General features: G+C 38.1%; 2 protein-coding genes and 1 pseudogene across 2 annotated transcripts; 1 reads left to right on the top strand and 2 right to left on the bottom strand.

Moving 5' to 3' along the window:
• Positions 1-6,643: 6,643 nt before the first annotated feature.
• Positions 6,644-7,197, bottom strand: LOC125216377 (uncharacterized). Its single transcript, XM_048118069.2, has one exon. The coding sequence runs from the start codon at positions 7,070-7,072 to the stop codon at positions 6,767-6,769; it is 306 nt and encodes a 101-aa protein (XP_047974026.1). The 5' UTR covers positions 7,073-7,197; the 3' UTR covers positions 6,644-6,766.
• Positions 7,198-11,550: 4,353 nt separating this feature from the next.
• On the bottom strand, positions 11,551-22,970 carry LOC125213187 (DNAse I-like superfamily protein). Its single transcript, XM_048113582.2, has 14 exons — positions 22,638-22,970; positions 22,219-22,382; positions 21,852-21,917; positions 21,714-21,766; positions 20,014-20,095; positions 19,458-19,495; positions 19,274-19,355; positions 12,715-12,807; positions 12,574-12,606; positions 12,404-12,498; positions 12,155-12,248; positions 11,996-12,081; positions 11,826-11,910; positions 11,551-11,684 (listed from the first exon to the last, which is right to left on the bottom strand). The coding sequence occupies exons 1-14, from the start codon at positions 22,900-22,902 to the stop codon at positions 11,622-11,624; spliced, it is 1,299 nt and encodes a 432-aa protein (XP_047969539.1). The 5' UTR covers positions 22,903-22,970; the 3' UTR covers positions 11,551-11,621.
• Positions 18,091-18,706, top strand: LOC148930436 (uncharacterized; annotated as a pseudogene).
• Positions 22,971-23,913: the final 943 nt, after the last annotated feature.

Here is a 23,913-nt window from a genome sequence, read left to right on the forward strand (position 1 = left end):
TGGTTGATGCTTAGGGCATCATAGTATTAAAATAATATAAGTGCGACAAGGTTGAGTATTCAACAACACATCAACTTCTTAATCATTGAATGATAAAGTATTTATGGCTCTTAGCCTTAAGGCCAAGAAAATACTTAGAAATTGTTTGAACTGATCTAGACTATCAAGATTTTAACATTTCGTTAAATAGCTTGACAGTTGAGAAAGTCTGTTTGATGCACTATGAGTTAGAATCGTTTGATTCAGAATACTTATAGAAGTGCAATATAGAAAGACTAGCGAGTCTTAATGGTTTACACCATAAGAAGACGAGCAAAGGGTTATGATCAGTAGTGGGAGTCTAATCTCCATTAACGAATCCAAGCATTCACCTAATGAATGGGATAGTTATGTAAGAAGGAATCAAAGTCTTTCTAAGACAAGTTTGATTAAGTGATGAGTTGTACTCATTAAAATCTTATCATTGATGGGATAAACATTAAAGAAACTACCAACATCAGTACCTTCTACAAAACACGAGTTGTGGACTAGAGTGACTCTAGTCTAGCACATCTCAAGGTGTAATGTTGTTCCAACACGTGTTGGAAAAGTGTCCAAGAAATTGGAGTTGAGTACTGAGGCATGTTTTAAGGTTTGTCCCAAATGATGTATTGTTATAAGTTCTGTAATCTTCAAAGATATAATTCTTGTATGAAGATCAAGATATGAACTACAAAAGCCTAACAACGTGATAACTCTCAAAATAAAGAGAGAGATATCAGATATTCCACATTACCAAGAAGTCATACCATTAGAAACTTTTGCACTAATAAAATCAACTTCAGTACCTAAGATTGTAAGAACCATATCGTAGTGGGAGCGTTCCACTGGAACACAACAAGTTCATGGGTCTAAGAGTGTCGTAAGACTCAGTCTTAGATCAACTTGAACATAATCCCTTTAACTACAATGTAGTATTGGTTCATTTGGATATTCATCTTTGAAAAGGTGATAGATTTCAAACTACAATCTAAGATAGACAACATGTTTTACAAGACTTGCAAAACTACCTATAGGCTGTGTCAGTCAGTGGGAGCTAGTATATTTGCAAGTGTAAATATGGATCTTAAATGGCTAGACAATGACAATGGGTTATGCCCAAAGAGAATTATCTTCTCGCTATCGTTGTGCCAGGATTTATTCGATCATATTGTCTATTAGAACTTACATAAAATTAGAATGTATGTATTATGATTGTCAAGACAGCCTTCTATAAATAGAAGTTTTGAGGAAATCATTTACTAGAACATTTTAATAGGATATGTAATTAAGGGAAAGAAACGCATGATTGGAAGCTTATATAGACCTTCGTGGTCTTAGCCAAGCATCTAAATCAGAGTATATGTGTTTTTATCAAAATTGTCAAATATTTGGAATTTGACTTTTGCCCATGGCAGTGCTGTAAGCACAAAGAAGTTGAAAGTGCATTACATATGGTATTAATGGTACTCTACGATGATGAAATCTACAAAAGTTGCAAACAACTAAGATTGGCATCTGGCGTAGGAAACTGGTTGTCTACCCAGTTTGAGATAAATGATTTAAGAGAAACTAATTACATTCTTAGCATCTAAGTCCTTTTAAGATGCTAGAAAGAATGTTGAGATTCTCTTAGGAATCCTATATCTACACATTGCTTGGAACATTTAAGCATTAGAAATTCCATGAAAAGGTTTATACCTCTCAAGATGGAATTGTCTTGTTTCTAGTCAAGTGTCGTTTGACACTTAGTGAGATCAAGAATTATGAGACTAGTTCGGAGATAGTTGTCTCATATATGCTATAATGTGTACTAAGTTTGATATTAGTTGTTCTTATACATAGCAAGTATATATCATATTAACCATGGCAAAGGATTTTGATTGAGGTAATGAATATACCCTAGTGCTTGAGAAAGACTAGTAACTATATTCTAGTTTACCAGTCATTCATGTAATGTCCTTGGGGTTACACTGTCTTAGTTTTATGACTAATCAGTGATCGAGTAAGTCATCCTCTGAATATGTGTTTACCTTAGGAATATCTTCCTAATAGCTTTAATCGTAAGTTTGAGTATGCCTATGAGTATTATTTTTTTGATTACTCTAGTGAAGGCTAACTCAAGGGACACACGAGTTTATTAAGCTAAGCAATCACATATGGGGATGAAATTAATTAAAGATCAAGTACGCAGCAAAGACATTATGGTGAAAAAGATATTATCAGAGAACAACCAAGCAGATTTTTCTTTCACTTGGTGAAATGAATGGTAGTTCGATATATCTAAAATCAATACCTGCTTTGTGTATAAGTGGGAGAGTTTTTGGCAGTGGGTATACTCGAAAGCATGTTTTGAGTATAAGTGGGAGATTGTTAGGTTTGGTATACTGAAAAGCATGTTTCGAGCAAGTTTCGCTCGAATAGAATCTTGCTTGTATACGTAAAACTCTATAATCCACTTTTAACCTGATTCAGTATTATTCGAGCAGTCTCGCACGAATAGAATCACTATTATTATTACATTGTGTTTGCTTGTGCATTTATAAGATGTTTTACAAACATTTAAATGCATAAGAAGTAAACAAAGTCTAAGTCTTTTGCTTAGTAGACCGGTTGTGGGCGTCGTCCACTTTAAGGTAACACGGTCAGATCTATGCAATGCTTTGCAAAAGAAAAAGAAGAATTTCACAACCTAGATAGGCTTTGGCTACCTATCGTGAAAGGTTGCAATGTCAGTCCGCATATTTCTAAGCCTTACTGAAATAATTTGACATTGGTGTGGTATAGCACTGAACGGATCTAACAGCAAGACGTGTCTTTATGCTATCTACTGAAAGACTAGGTCTTGATAAAATATTATTTCTTAATCTACATATGTTAGCATTGAGCATACGGTATTGATTATGCACTACTTTGACTTATCAAATGGTGCGGGTTTTTCGCAACCCAATAATCCTGATATATTGGGTAGTGGTGATTAATATCTAGCGGTGCTAGGATTGCTATTATGTTGAAACGTGCACGAGGTGAGTCTCGTTTGATAATGTCCTCAAGAGGAGCTCGAACAAGGTTTTATTATTCGGAAAACTGGCCAGTTGGAGTTTTATTACTCTATGAATAATAAATAAATGATTCTTGCTAAGTCCACTCTTGGAATTAATAAGATATTAATTAATTAAGTCCATAGCAGACATTAATTAATTAATGGACATTTATATCTTAAGCGCGGGAAATAAATAATAAAAGTGGAAACCCGGATTACTTGTAATTTCGGATTTGGATGGGGAGAGTTCAATATTACTTCTGTAGTGGCTGCTCGTAATATTCCAATATAAGCTTGTATTAAATTGTGGGTTCAATTTAATTAGTAAAAAGCTAATTGGGCGAGCCCATATCCAAAACCTTCCATAGATCCCTGTCTGGGCCCAAAAGGAACTTAATATAAATAGGAGAATAAAGGAGACAGAATTATCACAATTTCATTATTTGTAATTTTCGAAAATTTCAGCTTCCCAGCTGTAGGAATTTTCGAATTCTACTCCTTTTCCCAAAAGGATTTCTTCTGTCTTCTTTATTCGAGTCCTAGTATTTTGATAAGATCAGCCCACCCTGATATCGAGATACAGTTCGGGAACCAGAGAGAAGATCCGTGGTCTAGTACTGAAGATCATCACGTGGAGAAGGCGCGAGCAATCGTCGATTCTTTGGAGAATCAAATCGGTAACTCTAAACCGTAGAATTCATGTTTTAGGGTCTACTTTCTATAAGCATGAATTATTTGCGTTCTAGCATGCAATTATCTGTTTAACATGTGAATTGATTAATCGCATAATCAGTCAAATAGATCCGTATCTGATTTATTTGTTTTGTACAAGTCTTCCGCTGTGCAAGGGGCACCAAACCCCAGCAACTATTTTGTCATCTATTGATATTTTTTAATGGTCCATATCATAGTTTGAAGTTTGTATAATATATGAGTTTACATTTTATCACTATCTATTAGTTAAGTATGTATATATGTAGAGTTCAATTCTAATTAACCTCCACATGGTACATGATGAAGCTATCACAAATCTACACACACAACACACAACACAAGAAGATAAGAGCATTCAGAACGCTATGGGCCGTGCCGCAACTCGCGAGTCCCGGCCTGTACGCAACGTTAAATGGCGGAGCGTCACGGCCTGGGCCGATCCCGGGGTCCGACCCGGCTCAGCGTTACACAGCGTGGGATGTGCCGCAATATGGCCCGGCCCGGCGTTATTTGGGGTTGGGCCGGACCGGGACTCAACCTCCAATTTTTATTATTATTATTTTTTTTTAAAATTCAAAAATTTATCTATAAATACCACTACATCCATTGTCATTTTAATGTCATGGCCCGTTCAGCGGAGATGCGCCAAGAAGAACAGCACACTCGCCTCCAAGCGGATCTAATTGAAGAAATTTGGAACCACAATTGACTTATGTTTTAATGTTTTTTTTTTGGAATTTGTAAATTTTAATGTTGTAATTTTCTATTTTCCGACTGAACAATGAATTTTCACGGTTTTAACGTATTCTATTTTACGAGTAAAATAGGTTGTAGTTGTGAATAGTGCAAAGTAATAGTTTTGACCCGAGTTGTGACCTGCAGGGTTAATGGAGTTGTGGCTTGGGACTCAAATTTAGGAGAATGGTGACATAGAGGGGACTTGCGGCCCGGATTTGGGATCGGGTTATGGATGCCCTAATAACTACACTTGGATTAGTTGGATATAACTAATCACCCATGACTATCAATAATTACACATTAATTCAACCCCGGTCCATTAACTCCATATATACAATTCCAGGAAAGCGTCGACTCATCGATGATTTGCACGACACGTCGTTCTTCATGAGTAATCGACAACACCTTGCTTCACTGTCTCTGAGCAAAATTAATTGTATTTTCTTTTAGGTCACCATAAATAATTGTTTTTTACTATAAATTTTATCTTTGAGCAAAATTCGTGAAAAGTGATGTTTCATTTAATTTGATTTATAAAGTTTAGACACGAGTTTTATTAGAAATTGGTAAAGAAAGTGAAACCGAGAAAAAGAAAAAAAAAATGAATGAAGTAAGAGAGATAAGAGAAATAATTGATAAAATATGAGATTTAAACTTTCATATTTTTTCTAGATACAATACCAATTTTTAATGGACTGAGGGACTAGGGAGGGAGTATATCTAATATCTATCAAATAATTTCTCGCTTTATATATAATTAAAAGTCTTATTTTAGGGAGGGAGTATATCTAATATTTGGGAGGTAATCAATAGCTAACTAAGTACCAATCCCAAATTGACCAATTTTCAATCATTAGATTAGAAGATCTTGTGGTTAATATAATGCTAAGTGTAATATATTTTAAATTTAAATAATTATTAATTAAATTAAAAGGGTATTAATGTCAAATCCTATATGTAGTAATTATAACTAACTACTTTCTCTCTCCTCAAAATCATCTCAAATCTTTAAATTTACGTAACTCTCTCAATTTAAATTATTTTTCACAAAAAATATATCAAATTAAAGATAATTTAATAAGGATTCCAACGAGATCTCAATTGCATATGTTCCGACGACGTTCGGGTGATGAAATTTGATAAATTATATTTCAATTTTCGTACATGTTGATAAGCAGCTTTTATCAACAAATGCAACAAAAAATCTCAATATATTGTAGGCAAAATCTCAATATTATGCATGTCCAATCTCAATAAAAATGTGTTGATATTTTCTTGTCCCTGTGTTGATATTCTAATATCATATTGTTGATATTTGTAATACACAATGTTGATATAAAAAAACACTCACGAAAATTATCATATGATAACATAATGACGATATTACCCTTTTGTTGATATTTTGTCTACTATTTATTGAGATTTGTGAGCTTTAATCTCATCCACTCATTTTAAAATCCAATGGTGGAGATTTAGTCTTGATTTTGGATTAGGGTGCTATAAGCATTAGAATAGGACCCTCTAATATCTATTGAATCATTTCTCGCTTTATATATTGTTGGCAATTGAAACTAAAAAATATAATATATGACTGTCCCACATCGATGTCAAGAGAAAACTGAAACTAGTATATAAGTCTCATGGGTCCTCCTCCTATAACCAATTGGTTTTAGGATGGAACCCATGGATTTCTATCATATATAATTAAAAGTCTTATTTTCTATTTTATTAATTCCTCAACATTTTTCTTTCTTCTATTTTGTGTAAAGAATCTTTCTCAAGTGACCTCATTTTCCAATAAAGACTACAGCAACCTCTCTAGTCTCTTTACATAAATATACTCCTCTAGTCTAAGTCTCTAATTTGATCAATTTTGTACTCCTATAAATGAAGTACCAATCCACTCACTACTTAAATATTCGTAGTAGACTAACAAAGTTACACATAGTATTACCCTATTTTTAATTCTACTATCTATTTTTTATACTACAAAACAAGATGTTGTGTCGAACGCTATCTGTAATTTAATATTCTCAAGCTTTACTTTTGTCTTTAAATAAAACATTCTAAATGGTTGCTTTGATAGAGAATAGTAATTCGAACAAATGAAAGAAATATGTCGCTAACAAGTTTTCAAAATATAAAAGTCGTAAGTATTCAGATGCCACACATCGATTGCAAAGCTGTACACATAATTATTTTTAAGTAAACATTATGCTTAATTATTAAACTTAGATAATACTTAGAAAAGTCTTAAATCAAATTACTTTCCACCTCCGGCACGGCGTTGAGATCCAATCCAAGTCTCGCCACCACACTCTTTCCGTCACCGTCTGCCGCCGTAGAGCTCTGCGGCTCGCTGCTTTTAGTATTGGTAGAAGCTTCCTTCTCAAAGTACTTGACGGCGACTCTCATCCTTCTGAGTATGGCGAAGAATTCCTCCACCTCTTCCTCCGTCGGCGGCGGAGAAGCCTCAGCCTCCTCCACCGGCGGCTCCGGCTCCGGCTCCGGCTCTCTTGCTCCAGCCACCGCTCGTTTCCTTTTCTTCTCCCTTTCCATGATTCTCTCTCTTTCTCTCTCTTCTCATGGCATATTAATATACTACTACAATTATGCTATGATTACAACTATGCATCCATATAATTTAAACTTTAAAATATACAAGGACTTGACTTTTGAAATCTAGGTCATTTTTTACTCTTAATATATAGTCACCACTCTCACATGTATATACATACTACATGGCACTAAGGGTAGGGAATTAAGCATGCATGATTAAATCAGAACCGTCTAAAGTGGATTATGGTTCGCTCTTTGTATAGTAACCGGTTTTAATGGGCTTAGTTAAAATTGGATTATCGATTTTACTGGTCTGATTTCAGTTCGAATTTTCACAAACCACGATTAATCATCGATTTTGGTCTGAAAAACCAAAATATGGATTATGTCATAGGAAAACCATTGAAAATTTAGGAAACTGATAAAAATTAGTCGATTTTAAACTAAAATAGTGTAGCGCGAATCAGTGCAACATTTTTATAATAAAATATGGTTGAAATAAATTAATGAAACGTAACTTTATATATTATGAAAATTAAAAATGAAATAAAATATTTATGACTAATAAATATTCTTAAATTACCATGTAACATATTTAATGACCATTTTAGTACGTTTGTAAATAAGAGTCTCTATTCATTATAAACGGTAATAGTATCTTTAGTAGGACATAGGGACAAGTGAGACCCTCGTTCCATATTTATCTACTAGTACTTTTTTTTAACAATTTTTTTAAGGCCATGTTTGGTTGCCAAGATTCTGTCTGAGAAAGTAATCTGATTCCTTAGATTTTAAATTCCTGTGTTTGTTTGGGTTTTTAATCAAACTGAGAAAGTAATCAGCATCTCAGAACAAGGAAAGTTAGTACAACTTTCCAAGATTATGAATCCTAACTTTTCTTAGGTATTCTTTTTTCAAGTTTTAGGATTCTTTTAATATAATTTTATTATTATTATTATTATATTAATTAAAGTTTTAAAAATGATTTAAATTATAAATCATACTTAATTTCAGTATAATAAATATTATTATTAAAATTATCGTAATTATAACTATATTATTATAATATTTAAATATAATTTATTATCATTGTAATAATTAATAATTTATAAAAAAAATTAAAAATATAATTATATAATATAAATCATACTATAATAAATAATAATAATAATTTTATAAATTCATAACTAATCAATAAAATCGTACTGAAATTTAAAATTTATATCTTCAAATATTTTGGTTAAAATAATAATAATTATATATATTATTATAAATATTTATGATTACAATATAATACTCCATGTAACTAAAAATACAATTATATTATTATATATTATGATGGATAATTCATATTTTAACTATGATAATAATAAATATAATAATGTAATTATTATCATTTATAATTGATAACTTATTAAAAAATTTATATTGTTATTCTTTTTTATAAATAAAAATAATAATAAGTATATTTTTAGTTAGTGTTTAAATTAAATATAAAATTTAAAATCTTGATATTTTTTAAACACGGGAAAGTAAAGTTATTAGGAATCACATTTCGTAGATTCATTTTTTTGGGAAATATTTTTCTTGTTAACTTTACTTTCTCGCCAAACATGGCCTAAAAGAAATGAGAATGTGAGACTCTTAATTGTGGAGGAGGTGAAAATTTGTGAAATTTTCTTAAAATTACGACGAGGCATCTTTTAACATCGTCACCTCAATTTCGTAAAATTTGTCTGACACAATTTGAAAATGAAAATCATAGGAAATAGACAAATAGTTGAACACTTGAACTGATGCGACCTTTCCCTCAATTAAATTTAAGAGTACCTAGTAATTGAGTATTAAATTTTTACTTATTACGAGTAGGGCTGACAATTTTTGGCACGACACGATAACACGATACGAACTCGTACGAAATTAATGGGTATATGTCAAGGTTTATTGGGTTCGCGTCCTTATCATGTCGACACGATAACGACAGAAAAACTTCGTGTCGTGTTCGTGTTACACGTTAAGAAATAGTATTAATATATTATACTCCCTCTGTCCGCCATTAGGAGTCCTATTCATGGGCGGTACGAGTTTTAAGAAATGTTATGAAAAGTGGGTGTAAAAAAGTTAGTGGAATAAGGATCTCACTTGTATATATTAGTTTTCAATGAAATTCGAGTGGAATGAGTTAGTGGAAGGTGGGACCCTATTACCATTTATGGTAAAAATGAACCGGGACTCTTATTCGCGGATGGACTAAAATGGTAAAACGAGACTCCTATTCGCGGACGGAGGGAGTATATTATTATTTTTTTGTTTATTTTAAAATTTTAAAATTAGAATTTAAAATTTAATATATTATTATTATTATAGTGTCATTATTGGTCATGTCATATGTGTGTTGTTATCGTGTCGTGTTGACCCGAAGTGGTTCGTGTCGTTAATGGGTTCATGTCGTGTTCGTGTCTGAGGATAGAGGGTCGTGTTCGTGTTCGTGTTTGAAGTTTCCTTAACGGGTCGTGTTCGTGTTTGTTATTATCGTGTCGCGTCATTATCGTGTTGACACGATAACGACACAACACGCACGATTTGCCACCCCTAACTAGAAGTTTAGAATATATACGTATAATTTTGTGCACATTGCCGTAAAAAATACTCCTATTTTATTTGAAAATCTCATATTTTATTTTGAAGTATCCCATTTGAAATACGATATTTTCATTAATGATAAAGTATATTGGCATATTTGTTTTATCTAGTAGTATTAAATAATTGTGCAAAAAATGAGAAATTTAAAATAGAAGCCATTTTCCATAAATTGGAAATGAATGCTACCAATACCATGACCTCAGGTGAATGACGTCACCCGCTACAGGTATCATAGCATTCGCCTAACGCGTGTCCCACGACTCTTCCTTCAACCATTAAAAAAAATTTCAGAATAACATTTTAAAAAGTCTTACTTATACTGATAAATAAATCAAAATTCGATTAATTTATGATAAAAATTAAATTTGTAACAACCAAAAATAATTTTTGTTCATTCAAATATTAATCTATCTTATAGATGACGGTTACATTTTTTTTGCAATCGCTATTTCACTTCTCTCTAATTTTGAACGAGTAATATTCCACTTTTATATAGGGAGGATATAATAATAGAAAATGACTCCATAGACCACGAGAGAGGGAAGAGAGATGATACAATTATAGAGGAATATGAGTGTGCTATATTAATAAATCATAATGCAATTTAAGCATTGTTTCTAGGACATTTCTCAAAGACCAAAAGCAAAAGGTGGGTCAATAAACATAGTTTTTATACAAAATGACAAGAGGAGCAATGCTCAATTTTCTTGTTATACTAACTCCAATGTGAAATTATTGGACTAAATATTTCAACGTCACATTATTAGATCCAAGAAAATGAATTTAAAATAATACTAGCATATCGTGACGACTATTCCAACACTAACACCAGTATTCTATCTTCACCTTCACACTACATATTCTTTAACAGGAAAATAAATTAATCATGCTTTTTTAATTTTTGCAGTAGTGGAGAGTAGGGACATTTGCATGGCCTTAATCTTCGGCCTCTGAATGTTGTAAGCGCGTTCTAACTTTTTCTTCACAAAAAGTGGAATGTCACTGTATTTTATTTTGATTTGCCACCAAAATAGTCACATGCTCTTTTTAATTGATAAATTGATATAATCAATTACTTATGTTTATGAGTATTGAGTGTCAACATTCTAGGTGTCCTGCAACCACTATGCAATAAGACCTTGCATTAATGAAAATAATAATAATGAAATATACGTCGCACTTTTATGAGTTTTATAGTATATAATGCAAGTGTAATGATTATAAATAAAGAGGGTGGTCCAAAAAAAAAAAAAAAAAAAAAACTGACTTTAAATCGAAGATGTCCCAAAATGGCCTAAATGGGATATTATTTCATGGACAAAGGAAATAATTATTTATGATAGATACAGGTCTAAAATTAAAGTGATATTCTTCCTAGGTCTCTCTTACCTCAATAATTAGGGACTGGAATCGAATAATATCTAGGAAATTTCCATGAAACTCGGTGAGCAAACACAACATTCAAATTATCATTACATCTTATATAGGAGTATATAATATAGAATGACTACCAATCTCTTTGTTATTTTTCATTAGAAATAGCCATGAGGTGGACAACATATAATTTTTATCAATATTTTTACTGGATGTTCTATGCTATTTTCAACAATTTTACCAGAGCCCCAGCAAGTAAATCAGAGGAAGTTTCTCAGCTTATTTCTATGTCACATTCACACACTTAAAAATGCCATTTTTCTCTATTTATTTTAGCCATATTAAATATTGACTCCCTCTGAACACAGGTACATGGTTTAGGTGGGTGCGATGCTTCATATTTAAGGCGTATAGAATTTTCGAAAGCCACACAAATAGGAAGAAAAAGTAACTGAAAAAGGTAGGGAAAATTAAGCAAAATTAATATAGAACTGAGAATAAAATTTAAATAGTGTAATCACATCTTTTAAACCTAATCACTGTCATTAGCAAAGGCAAGCTCGCATGCAATTGCAAGATGATCACTACCCCATTCCTGCAAGATGATTAAAATGTGTAAATCCTCGTAGATTCTTAGCAAATGAGAGCGGTAATGCTTATCAGCTTCGTACAAAGGGGACGGAGGACTGAACATCTTATGAATATGCAGCACGAGGACAATGGAAAAACGACATACCTTACTTGGAAGACCTCCTGTTTTCTTTAAACTGGGTGTAGGCAAAGATTCAAGAACTTTTACTGGGACAAGGTCTGATGTATGCCTTTTTCACACACATGAAACATAAAAATCAATGAGTAGGAAAACACAAATAGAGAATCGTAAGCATGTAAAATAAAGGGGCATACCATATGTAATCAACTGTTCCACTAAATGCGCTATGGTAGGATGTCGCGAGTGGTTCCCCCGCTTTATCCCTGACTTTTGAGCTTCCCTGAGAAAAAATCAGATAAAACCTTGTCATTATCTAGACTAATGAATTCGACGAAGGAGCAGGGGTATCTTACGGGGATCCCAGCATAAGCACTGCGAAGCATTAAGGGATGTTTCAGGCTATTTTCTCTTGATCCAGTAGCGAGCATTTTTTCTTCATCGGTCCATCTATTGTGCAAAGGCCAGTCAGTACACATCAGCCTATGTCATTTAATTTAGTGCATAAAATGCAGCACGAGGTATTTTAACTAACATGGAAGCCAGAAAAAGGCAAAATGAATCAAATAGCTAGGGGTAGAATATTAAAAATAAAATAAAAAAACCTTGCCACACGGTTATGCATGTGACGTGATTCTGTGTACCCAGATGAACAAAGCTGGCCAGATATTTGTCTTCGATCATGTTGCTGGACATGCAGCTGCTCAATCAAGGATTTAGTAAATAGTAGACTCAGTTGGCTTGGTAATAAAATATTAGAATTGATAGGATTTACCTTAGATAAGGCCACATATTGATATAATGCACTCTGGTTAAGATGGAACAGCCAAAATATAAGTAATGAGTAAAGAATTTCAGGTTTGGTTAACAGTACTTGTTTCAGACTTAATGTAAATGAGAGTATTTTGTAGAGTACCTGTGGTAAACTATTTAGGTCCCCAGTGACGACGACTGGTATACATCCCCATTTTTGTGATAATTCATAAGCTTTCTCAAGAAACATTCGCATCTACAACCACCAACATTACTCAGTAAATCAATAGAAATACTAGAAGACACTCAAACAATGTAACAAGCATTTATCCTATCAATTTCCTCATCTAATATAGTCTCAATCTAATGGAAGTACACATATTTCTCATCATTCACGTATCTATCGTGCACGTTCAAATGAAATACCCTTAAAGAACACCTTTATAAAGCTTCTTATCGATAAAAGAGGACCTGACATAAGAAAAAGTGACTGAGAACGTAAAAGTTATAGTGGTGCACATAGTTCACAGTAATACTTTAGATTCACATTTTTATCAATGTTGGATGTGAACACATTGTAGGTGAACATCATAACTTCCCAATCCATCAGCCAGTAATTAGTAGTCTAAGCCAATGCATGAAAGAGGCAATAGCTAGGAAGCTTTCTTCCTTTTCTTTTAGAGTGGGGGTGGGAGGTTGGGGCCTTGGGGGGATGCAGTGAAGATTTAGCTGAGGTGATACGGTACCAGATCCGCCGGTGACGTCGCGCGTAGAGTTACCCCAGCAAGCATCGATAGCAGCTTCAAAGCCTAAGAGGAACGTCCGACCGCCGGAGAGGCTCGGCGACTTCGTCGCCAAGTAGGATTAGAGCTAGTTACAATTTACGTTTTGTTTTGTCTTTATTTCCTTTTTGAGTATTAGTTTTATTATTTTATTTGGATAAGTGTCGAGCGTAATTATAAGCTCCGTTTCGGGTTTTCTTTGTTGATTCTTTCCCGAGATGAATAGGATTAGGTCGAATCAACCCTATGGTCCTTAGTTTATAAATAGGGCTATGTTCATAAACTTTATTATGAATGAAATAATATTTTGCCCAACTACTCGTTTGATATCTCACAAAATCCTAGATTTTGAGTTGCCCGACGGAAAAGACTTCCGCGCACAACCCAATCTTGCCTCCGCCGATCCTACGATTGGACGCCGGGGAAAACCTTGATCGACGAAGGTCATCGCCGATCGCTTTTAAGGAGCGGATCCTTAACATCTGGTGCTTTCATCAGTGTACTCATGAAACGTTTCAACAACAACAACGGGAAGGCTCCCTGGGGGACTTCTCGCCAGGACAACTACCCACACAACCGATTTGGGGGTCGCCTACCCGTCGGAGGGCGCCGCGAAGGGGGCAGTTACCACCGTCCGTCGATGGACGAAGGGGAGTATGATGGTCGCCCCACAGACGACACCCCACTGAACCATCACTTAAATACCAAACTAGACCGAGTATTGGAGAAACTTGACAGGTTCGATATATGGAGGGATGAAGCAGATCACAAATTCGAGAATTTGGAACCAAGTTGGGAGCATCTGGGGTATGACGATGGTGAGGATGTGGGAGACGAGGGTTTTCGACGTCGAAAATCTGGAGAGAGAGGAAACGATGTCCGGAACCCTAATTATGGTTTCCGCGAGGGTGTGCCACAGGAGCCCGCCCGTCGTGAAGGCAGGGGGCGCACAGGTTCGTGCTGGGACCCGCCGGGTAATCCACAGCCCCGCTACCGCCACAGCGGCTACGATCAGCCTTTTGACAAACCGCAGTCGTGCTGGGACCCCCCCCCCCAACGATTTCAACTACATGGGTCAGGATACGATAAGCCGGAACGTGTGAAGATGCAGGCCCCACGTTTTGACGGAACCGAAGCAACGAATTGGATCGCCAGAGTCAAATACTATTTTGATCACTTATTAATGCCGGAGGCACAACGCCTCCACTACGCAGTTATGCTATTTGACCCACCAGCGTCGGAATGGGTTTTTAACTATTGTGCAAACAACGAGTTCGTCACGTGGCAGGAGTTTTTGGAGGACGTCCGACATCGTTTCGACAGAGAGTTTTAAAAATTATTATGGTTTGATCGCAAAGTTGACGCAAACCGGTACGGTTGAGGAGTACCATGCCACGTTCGAAAAATACCTAAATCGTGTACAGGGTATTCCGGATTCGGAGTTATACACGTTGCGGCGATGGCGCTAGCACTAGAGTTCGCCGACTCCCAGCCACAGCAACCCCCAGCATATTCACGGCGTACATGGCAGAATAGAGACAATCGGAACCAATCCGGAACCACAAATACCCAACCCACAGCCACGACCTCGACAGGGGCTGGGCAACCAAAGGTGCAGGCGCGCCCCCCCTTAATTATGGTCTCTCAGGCGGAGAGGGCGGAACGTGCTCGTTTGGGCCTTTGTTATCATTGCCCAGAGAAATGGGTGACGGGTCATGTCTGTAAGCAACGTCTCTTGTGCTACGCTGACGAGTCAGATGTGCCCGAGGATGGTATTAGGGAGGACTATATGCATGATGAACAGGAGATAACTAAGACATCACACATTCACGCCATGAACGATAACCACAGATCGCGACCTCTTCGCGTTGTCGGGGTAATACAAGACCGAGCGGTGAACATCCTCATCGACACAGGCAGTGATAGAGACTTCCTCCATCCACAAATCGCAGAGAGCTTGCACCTGCCTCTATCCCCAATCCGACCGTTCAGGGTGATTGTGGGGAACGGAGAAGCCCTCCTCTGCACACGTGTCGCGCAATACGAAGCTGGAGGTTCAAGGAACAATTTTTGAAGTGGATCTCCATATTCTGCCAGTTCACGGCCCCGACATCGTGTTAGGTATGGATTGGCTCGAATCCTTAGGAAAGGTGACGGCGGACTTTGCGGGCAAGACTCTCTCCTTCAAGCAAGGGGATAAGACAGTGACCCTAAAGGGTACTCTTCCACCACCGCGTCGTATTAACTTTCACGCGTTGGTATCCTTGAAGCCCTCGCCGGATGTGATCGAAATGTACGAGGTTCTGCTCCTCCAACCAGACCTACCGCAGGCTGCGGGAGCAGCTCCGGAGGAGTTTCCTTCAGCCTTGCCGCCGAATGTGTTAGCGGTGTTGAATAGATTCCGTACCATCTTTGACCAGCCAGCGGGAATGCCGCCCAGACGCCAATTTGATCATCAGGTGCATTTATTACCAGGCACTCGGCCCGTGAACGTGCGCCCCTATCGCTACCCCTACTTTCAAAAAAATGAGATTGAGCGCCAAGTCCGCGATATGCTGGAGCAAGGTATCATTCAACGGAGCAGCAGCCCTTTTTCTTCCCCGGTCCTCCTCATCCGCAAGAAGGATGGAACATTCCGTTTCTGCATCGATTACCGCGCACTGAATAATGTGACCGTTCCGGACCATTTTCCCATCCCCACCGCCGACGAACTCTTCGATGAATTGGGTAAAGCGCGTGTTTTTACGAAATTGGATTTGCGCTCAGGCTATCATCAAATCCGAATGCATGAGTCAGATATTTTTAAGACAGCCTTCCGGACACATGATGGCCATTTCGAGTTTTTAGTCATGCCATTCGGGCTTACAAATGCACCGTCAACTTTCCAGGCTGCAATGAACGCGATCTTCCAAACCATGCTTCGCCGATTTGTGATTGTCTTCTTCGATGACATTCTGGTTTACAGCCCAACACCGGAAGCCCACAGTGAACATCTGGCCGAGGTCCTAGGGGTTTTGCAAGAGCACTCTTTCTTCGTGAAGTTATCCAAGTGTTCTTTTTGTAGTACAACGGTAGATTACCTGGGCCACTTGATTAGTAATGGTGAATTGAAGGCGGACCCAGCAAAGATAGAGGCTATGACTGCCTGGCCAAAGCCGAAGAATGTCAAGCAACTTCGGGCTATTACCGCCGCTTTGTCGCCCGGTACGCAGTGATTGCAGCGCCGTTAACTGAACACCTCAAGGACGCCTTTCTTTGGACGGCAGAGGCCGGGGAGAGCTTCGAGGGGTTAAAAACGGCGATGACAAGCGCGCCAGTACTTCGACTTCCGGACTTTGACAAGCCTTTTTGCATTGAAACAGATGCTTCGGATGTGGGTATTGGGGCAGTTTTGTTGCAGAATGACCATCCGATTGCCTATTTTAGTAAAAAGCTGGGACCTCGACGGCGATCCGCGTCAACTTACCACAAGGAGCTGTACGCTATCGTCGAATCAGTGCAGAAATGGCGCCAGTACCTGCTCGGTCGTGAGTTTGTTATTCGAAGTGATCAGAAGAGTTTAAAGGAGCTTCTTCAACAGGTGATACAGACCCCGGACCAACAGTTATATGTCAGGAAGCTCATGGGGCACAAGTTTTCGATCAAATACAAGAAGGGGGCGACAAATAAGGCGGCCGATGCGTTGTCATGCCGCGATGCCGACGCCGGGCCGAGCGGGGCGAATGCCGCGCTTGCAGGAGAGGAGACCGCCGAGCACTTGTGCTCATTGCTGGCGGCAGTCGCTAGGCCAATACCACAGTTAATGGAGCTGTTGCGTAGTGAAAAGATCTCGTCTCCGGAACTGAGAGAGATCACGAAAGAGATTAAGGAGGGCAGAGCCCCCCCACATATATCCTTGATGGCTGGGCTGATTTTTTACAATCGCCGCATTCATGTGGGGTCGCGGTCGTCGGCCAGGGTCCCAATTTTAACGGAGTATCATAGTTCTCCTTTGGCGGGCCATCCGGGGGTGGAGCGCACTCTGCGACGGGTGGCGGCCGAGTTCTATTGGCCTAACATGAAAAAGGAGGTACGCCGTTTCGTGGAGTCATGCATGGTCTGCCAAACAACCAAATATTCCACTCAAAAACCGGCGGGGCTGCTCCAGCCGTTGCCAGTTCCGTCCCAAGTTTGGGAGGAGGTTTCAATGGATTTTATCACGGGACTTCCGCAATCGAGGGGGTATACTGCTATAATGGTGGTGGTGGATAGACTGTCTAAATACGCACACTTCGCGCCGTTACCTACTAGGTTTGACGCCTTGCGAGTGGCGCACTTGTTTGTTAATACAGTGGTGCGGCATCATGGGTTTCCCAAAAAGTTGGTGTCCGACCGTGATCCAGTGTTCTTAAATAATGTTTGGGAGGACATCATGCGCCTCAGCAGGACAAAACTGAATTTTTCTACGGCATATCATCCCCAATCGGATGGGCAGACTGAAGTACGAAATAGGGGTTTGGAGCAGTATTTGCGAGCATTTACCGCTGACAGGCCATCTCAGTGGATGAATGTTTTACCGTGGGCGGAGTTGGCCCTTAATTGCTTACATCACTCGGGTTTGGGAATGTCGCCGTTCAAGGCCCTGTATGGTCGCGAGCCTCCGAGCTTGGTCTTCGCGCAGCCGTCAGCAGACTCCTCCTTCGGCGGCCGAGTTGATAAGGCAGCGCGGTGAATTGTTGGTCGAACTTCGCCGCAATCTGGAACGCGCTAGGCAGCGGATGAGTGACTCGGCTAATAGGCACCGTCGCGACGTGGAGTTTAAGGTGGGTGATAAGGTGCTGTTGAAGTTACAGCCGTATCGGCAGCACTGTGTGGCAAAGCCACTTTCGGCTAAGTTGGCTCGACGATATTATGGGCCGTTTGAGGTAATCGGGCGTATCGGATGGGTTGCGTAAATTACGATTACCGGAGGGAAGTAGGATCCATAATGTGTTCCATGTTGGGCTCCTTCGGCCAATCGTCGACGGCGGAGAGGGGGCCTCGGGCGGGGACTTGCCGTCTGAGTTCTTCGGAGATCGCCCAGTGGTGTACCCGGTGCGGGTACTGGACAGCCGGATGCTGTGGCATGATGGTCAGCCACGGGAGCATGTGTTGGTGCGTTGGTCGGATGGGTCGGATTCGCCTACTTGGGAACCATTGGAGGTGGTGAAACGCAGGTTTCCGAATGTGCTCCTTGAGGACAAGGATGTGGCTATCGAGGGGGGGTTTGATACGGTACCAGATCCGCCGGTGACGTCGCGCGTAGAGTTACCCCAGCAAGCATCGATAGCAGCTTCAAAGCCTAAGAGGAACGTCCGACCGCCGGAGAGGCTCGGCGACTTCGTCGCCAAGTAGGATTAGAGCTAGTTACAATTTACGTTTTGTTTTGTCTTTATTTCCTTTTTGAGTATTAGTTTTATTATTTTATTTGGATAAGTGTCGAGCGTAATTATAAGCTCCGTTTCGGGTTTTCTTTGTTGATTCTTTCCCGAGATGAATAGGATTAGGTCGAATCAACCCTATGGTCCTTAGTTTATAAATAGGGCTATGTTCATAAACTTTATTATGAATGAAATAATATTTTGCCCAACTACTCGTTTGATATCTCACAAAATCCTAGATTCTGAGTTGCCCGACGGAAAAGACTTCCGCGCACAACCCAATCTTGCCTCCGCCGATCCTACGATTGGAAGCCGGGGAAAACCTTGATCGACGAAGGTCATCGCCGATCGCTTTTAAGGAGCGGATCCTTAACATGAGGCCTCTTCTTTTATGGGAAAAATTATTTCTTGTAAGTAACTTAATACTACCCTCTACCATAGTTTTCCATTTATTCCAAGAATCCAAATACCAATTTTAACTATACAAAACATTGAATCAACTGATATGAAAATTAAATGCAACTTCTATATACCTAATTACCTGACCAAGTTTGATATCTCCTCGATTAGGGTTGTAGAGGACATGTATGTTTCCAACCACTATACTATGAGAGGTGGAGGCACTGAGGATGAAACAGATGCACAAAAGCTTTTAACTAATAAAAACAGAACATTGCTGTGCCACAAAGACTGAAAAATGAATAAATAAATAATGCAATAGATACCTTGAAGTATCATCAGCCTTGTGCAAGTCTTGGTTCATCTGGGTAATCAATCATAAATTATTCACTGATTAGCACAAAAAAGAAGAGTACTGATGCTGACCAACAAGTCCAGCATGCCTCATCATAAACAAGAAATAGAATACGAAGTAGATAGATACTCCTTCAGTCCCAAAAGAATATGCACTCTCTCATTTTTAGTGTGTCCCACAATAATATGCACTTTCTATTTTTGGAAACTCTTTTCTCTCTAATGAGGTGGGACCCATTCTCCACTAACAATACTTTAATTACTTTTTCTTTCTATCTCTCTTTTACTTTACCAATTGTGCATCAAAACCCGTTGAACCCAAACTGCATATTCGTTTGGGACGGAAGGAGTATGTAACTATCGATTCAGATTTCAGTTTAGTATTTTATTATAATAATCATTAAGTTTGGCTAAAAATTAAGATTAGTATGAATTCTGGTTAGGTTTTGAAAAAAAACTAAAACTGTTGTTAAAGCTTTGACTGAAGCATGATTAAGAACACTATAGAGAAACCACAAATTGGCATACCTTCAAAACACAAAATTGAGCAACATTGTGTCGAAGGCCAAACCTCTGGAATTCTATGTTTTCTTCATCCAACAGTGTAAATCTGCCGTGGAACACCAATGATTAGAAAAAAGAGCTATCTACTACATAAATAGTAGAGTAAGGGCCAAAATTGGTCCTGAACATATGCCCATTTTATGATTTTGGTCCTAAACTTTATCTTTTGAAAATTTTGGTCCTGTACATTTCAAATCTGATCACAATTGGTCCTCCGTTAACAATTCCGTTAATATTTAACGGTCAACGGGTTTAATCTCATTTTTTACCAAATTAAGCAATTTTTAATTATTTGATAATCAAAACCAAAACCTTCTTCTTCTTCATGCAAATCTCCAATAAACCCCTCTTTCCTTTTCCCACAATAAGCTCGAGATTCCCCAAACAAATCCTCCAACAGCCCGCTTCTACTCCTCTCCGCCGCGTCACTCGCCGCCGCTGCCAGAGTAAACTGGGGCAGATGAATTATCTCTCAAACAATCAGCATTCCGGGCCGTTACTGTTTTCCCTATCCAATTTCTCATCCCTCCAAATCCTATTGCTCGGCGGCAACAACTTCTCCGGGAGAAATCCCACATGAAATAGGAGAATGTCTACATCTCAACTACCTGGACTTGAGCAAGAACAACCTCGCCGGCCCAATCCCGCCGGAGATATCCTACATCCGAATCCTCAACTACCTAAATGTATCACGGAACCATCTGACAGAAGCCATACCCTTATCCATCGGCTCCATGAAGAGCCTCACCACCGCCGACTTCTCCTTCAACGACCTCTCGGGCAGGCTGCCGGAGACAGAGCAATTCTCGGTGTTCAACGCCACCTCCTATGTGGGCAACCCCAAGCTTTGTGGCTCAACAGTGAACAACCCCTACAATGCCACCGGTGGCGCCGCTGCGAAATCGCACAACGCGTTCAAGCTGGTGTTCGCAGTGGGGCTATTGGTGTGCTCGCTGGTGTTCGTGACGGCGGCCATCGCCAAGGCTAGGTCATTCAAGCGGGGCAGCGGGTCGGATTCGTGGAAGACGACAACGCAACATTAAGAAGAAGGTTTTGGTTTTGGGTTAATTATTTTATTTAGAATAAACAAAATATAATTAGGGAGTAAAAAATTATAATTAACAGGTCAGAAATGAGATTAAACCCGTTGACCGTTAAATATTAACGGAATTGTTAACAGAAGACCAATTGTGATCCAATTTGAAATGTACAGGACCAAAAAATTCAAAAGAAAAGTCTAGGACCAAAATCATAAAATGAGCATATATTCAGGACCAATTTTGGCCTTTACTCTAAATAGTAACACCAGACAATTTTGAAGAAAACCAATCTATTTTACACTGTACATAAAATGGAATAGTGTATGCACTCCTCTCAAGGCAACGATTCAAAAATTCTAAATAGTGAAATCTCAGAATTCTAGCAAAAACCATGCCAAGTAGAATCAGCAAATACACTTACCCAAAAATAAAAACTTTGCCAGTATTTCCTTCCCCAACCCCTCCCAAAAGATCTAACCTGACCATAATATTTCTTCTATGGTTCAAATTATAAGAATAGATACATGACATTAACTTTTCTTTGGCTAGTAGTAGTAGTAGTAGTAATAGAAGTGGTACATTGCATACTATAGATCGGATCATGTCAGAAGGGGGATATCTTACAGATTGGTTTTCCAAAATATAGCACAGCCATCATGTGAATCACCAGAACGAGCCTAGTGTGCCCAACAGAGAAATTTAAGTCAAAAACTTGAACTTTGTGGCAAAATGAACCAAAAAAGCACGTGTACTTCCACAAACCTTGTGCAGGCCTCTGAAGCCATCTTTTCGAAGTATCTTATTCAAATCATCAAAGTGGTCCACTTCCTGCAATCAAAGGGTTTAACTATGAGAGCAGATATTTCGAAAGTACAACTTTAAATCAAGCATAATAGAGTACACTGCAAATTAACAGAATCTCCTGAATCAAAGACAGCACTTTTAAGCATTTCATCCAACAGTATATCATGTGGCGTGGAACCACAAAGCTATTTGTTGGAACAAAAGTTGCAAGTGAAAGAATTAGGCTATGCACTCTGATTTCTTAAGTTGTTTGTATGTAATTACTATATGACAAACAAATGCATCATCTTTAATCATGAATGCTACAGGAAAGAGCAACACTTGCCTGGAGACACAAGATACTAGGTTGATAGCCCCTGATTTCCTTACACAGAATCTTCTTTCGATAATCCCAATTCATATACTCTGGTGACACCCTGCTGTACAAGTGTGGATGTCTTGTTGCATTTTCCACCCCAAGTATGTTGTATGATACAATAACAACCCGATCTGCAGCAAGGATAATCTGTTATGTGGCAAAAGCTACAAGAAACATGATATGCTATGGCCACTTACTCAGATTCGAAAGCTTAGTAACTGTTTTATCCATAATGATGGTTCAATTTCAGTAAGGGTATTGCAAAAGGTAACCTTTTGGCGATTATGGTTCAAAATCCAAATACTAGCATCTTTCCAATTTCAATGCATAGACTAAATAAAGAAAATATCATACAAGTAAATAAAGAGCAATTTAAATTGCATCACCATTGTGCTTGGAGGCATCACGCTCGGAATAAGTCCACTTGCGTTTACAGAGAGTCCTGCGCGACTTCCGGCGGTACGAATTGGTATGCTGGCGCTGACAGGAACTGGAGGCGCGGGTGAAATTAGAATTTAGGGTTTGAATATCGGTCTCTGAAGACTTAATTTTTTGCCTTTTTCGGGTATGTTCAACGCTGTGGCGGCGCCGTCGTGTGGTACGAGGAGATTGCTCGGCCGCCTGTGCGATGGTGTCGCCGCTGCGTACCATGATTCCGGCGTTGCCTTCGGCGTATCAAATCCAGAAATTAATACTACAATTGTATGTAATTATTATTTTTGCCTTTTTAATTCTAATACTTTAATTTTTGCCGTATTTGGGTATGTTCATAGTACATAGTATTGTTTAATCATCATTTTATGCCTTTTTAGTTCTATAAATAGATTAACCTCTAATCATTCTTAATATAGATGATATTTCAATTCTCTTTTTCAAAGATCTCCATATTTGCTCAAAATTAGGTCATATCAATGTGTAAAATTATTAGTACTCGTACACTTGTAGTGTGTTTGTTGATTACTGAAATAGTCTAAATTTTATCCTAAAATTTGAGAGGGAATAAATTAATTTACTAAGTTGAATCCGAGTGGAATTTTTACGTTGTACTTAATCACAACAATAAATTAGTCATTCTTTTTTTAATTGTGCATTTTCATTTTAATTGTGTCTCTTTCATAGTTGGTCTATTCCTTTCATCTCTTTTCCCTATCCATAATTTTTTTTGCTTCTAATCTTCGTCCTGAAATCCTTCAGATATTTCATTTTCTTCCTCCTAAAAATCTTAACTTTGGTATTTTTTTTGAAGATACATTTATTTTATCTCATTCTCTCTTCCAAATCGTGAAAACTTTAGGCTCATATTGAGATATTTTGTTTAATATCTTGTCTTATTTGTGACCTTCTCTTGAAATCCATGTCACCAAATTAACGGAATTAGAATTTTTTAAAAACAATAATATTAAAATATTTATTTTACATGAGTATAATATCTTTGCTAAAGTAAACACAAAACAACATTTACTCGTGTGAACCCTAATCCCAAAAATCAGAAAAAATAAATATATTTTTCATATTTTGTAAAATCGTGCAAATGTCAACGAAGTTTTCGTTATTTTTTTAATGAGTAAATTTTTGTTCTCTGTTAACCTATTAAAATGATTCTTTGTTGAATACTAGGTTATCGTTTCTTTGGTTGAGTAAAAACGTGATACAGGTGGCTGA

The sequence above is a fragment of the Salvia hispanica genome, chromosome 3 (assembly GCF_029641045.1).
Source record: "Salvia hispanica isolate PSC_SH4W2 chromosome 3, Shi_PSC_v1, whole genome shotgun sequence".
NCBI lineage: Eukaryota > Viridiplantae > Streptophyta > Magnoliopsida > Lamiales > Lamiaceae > Salvia > Salvia hispanica.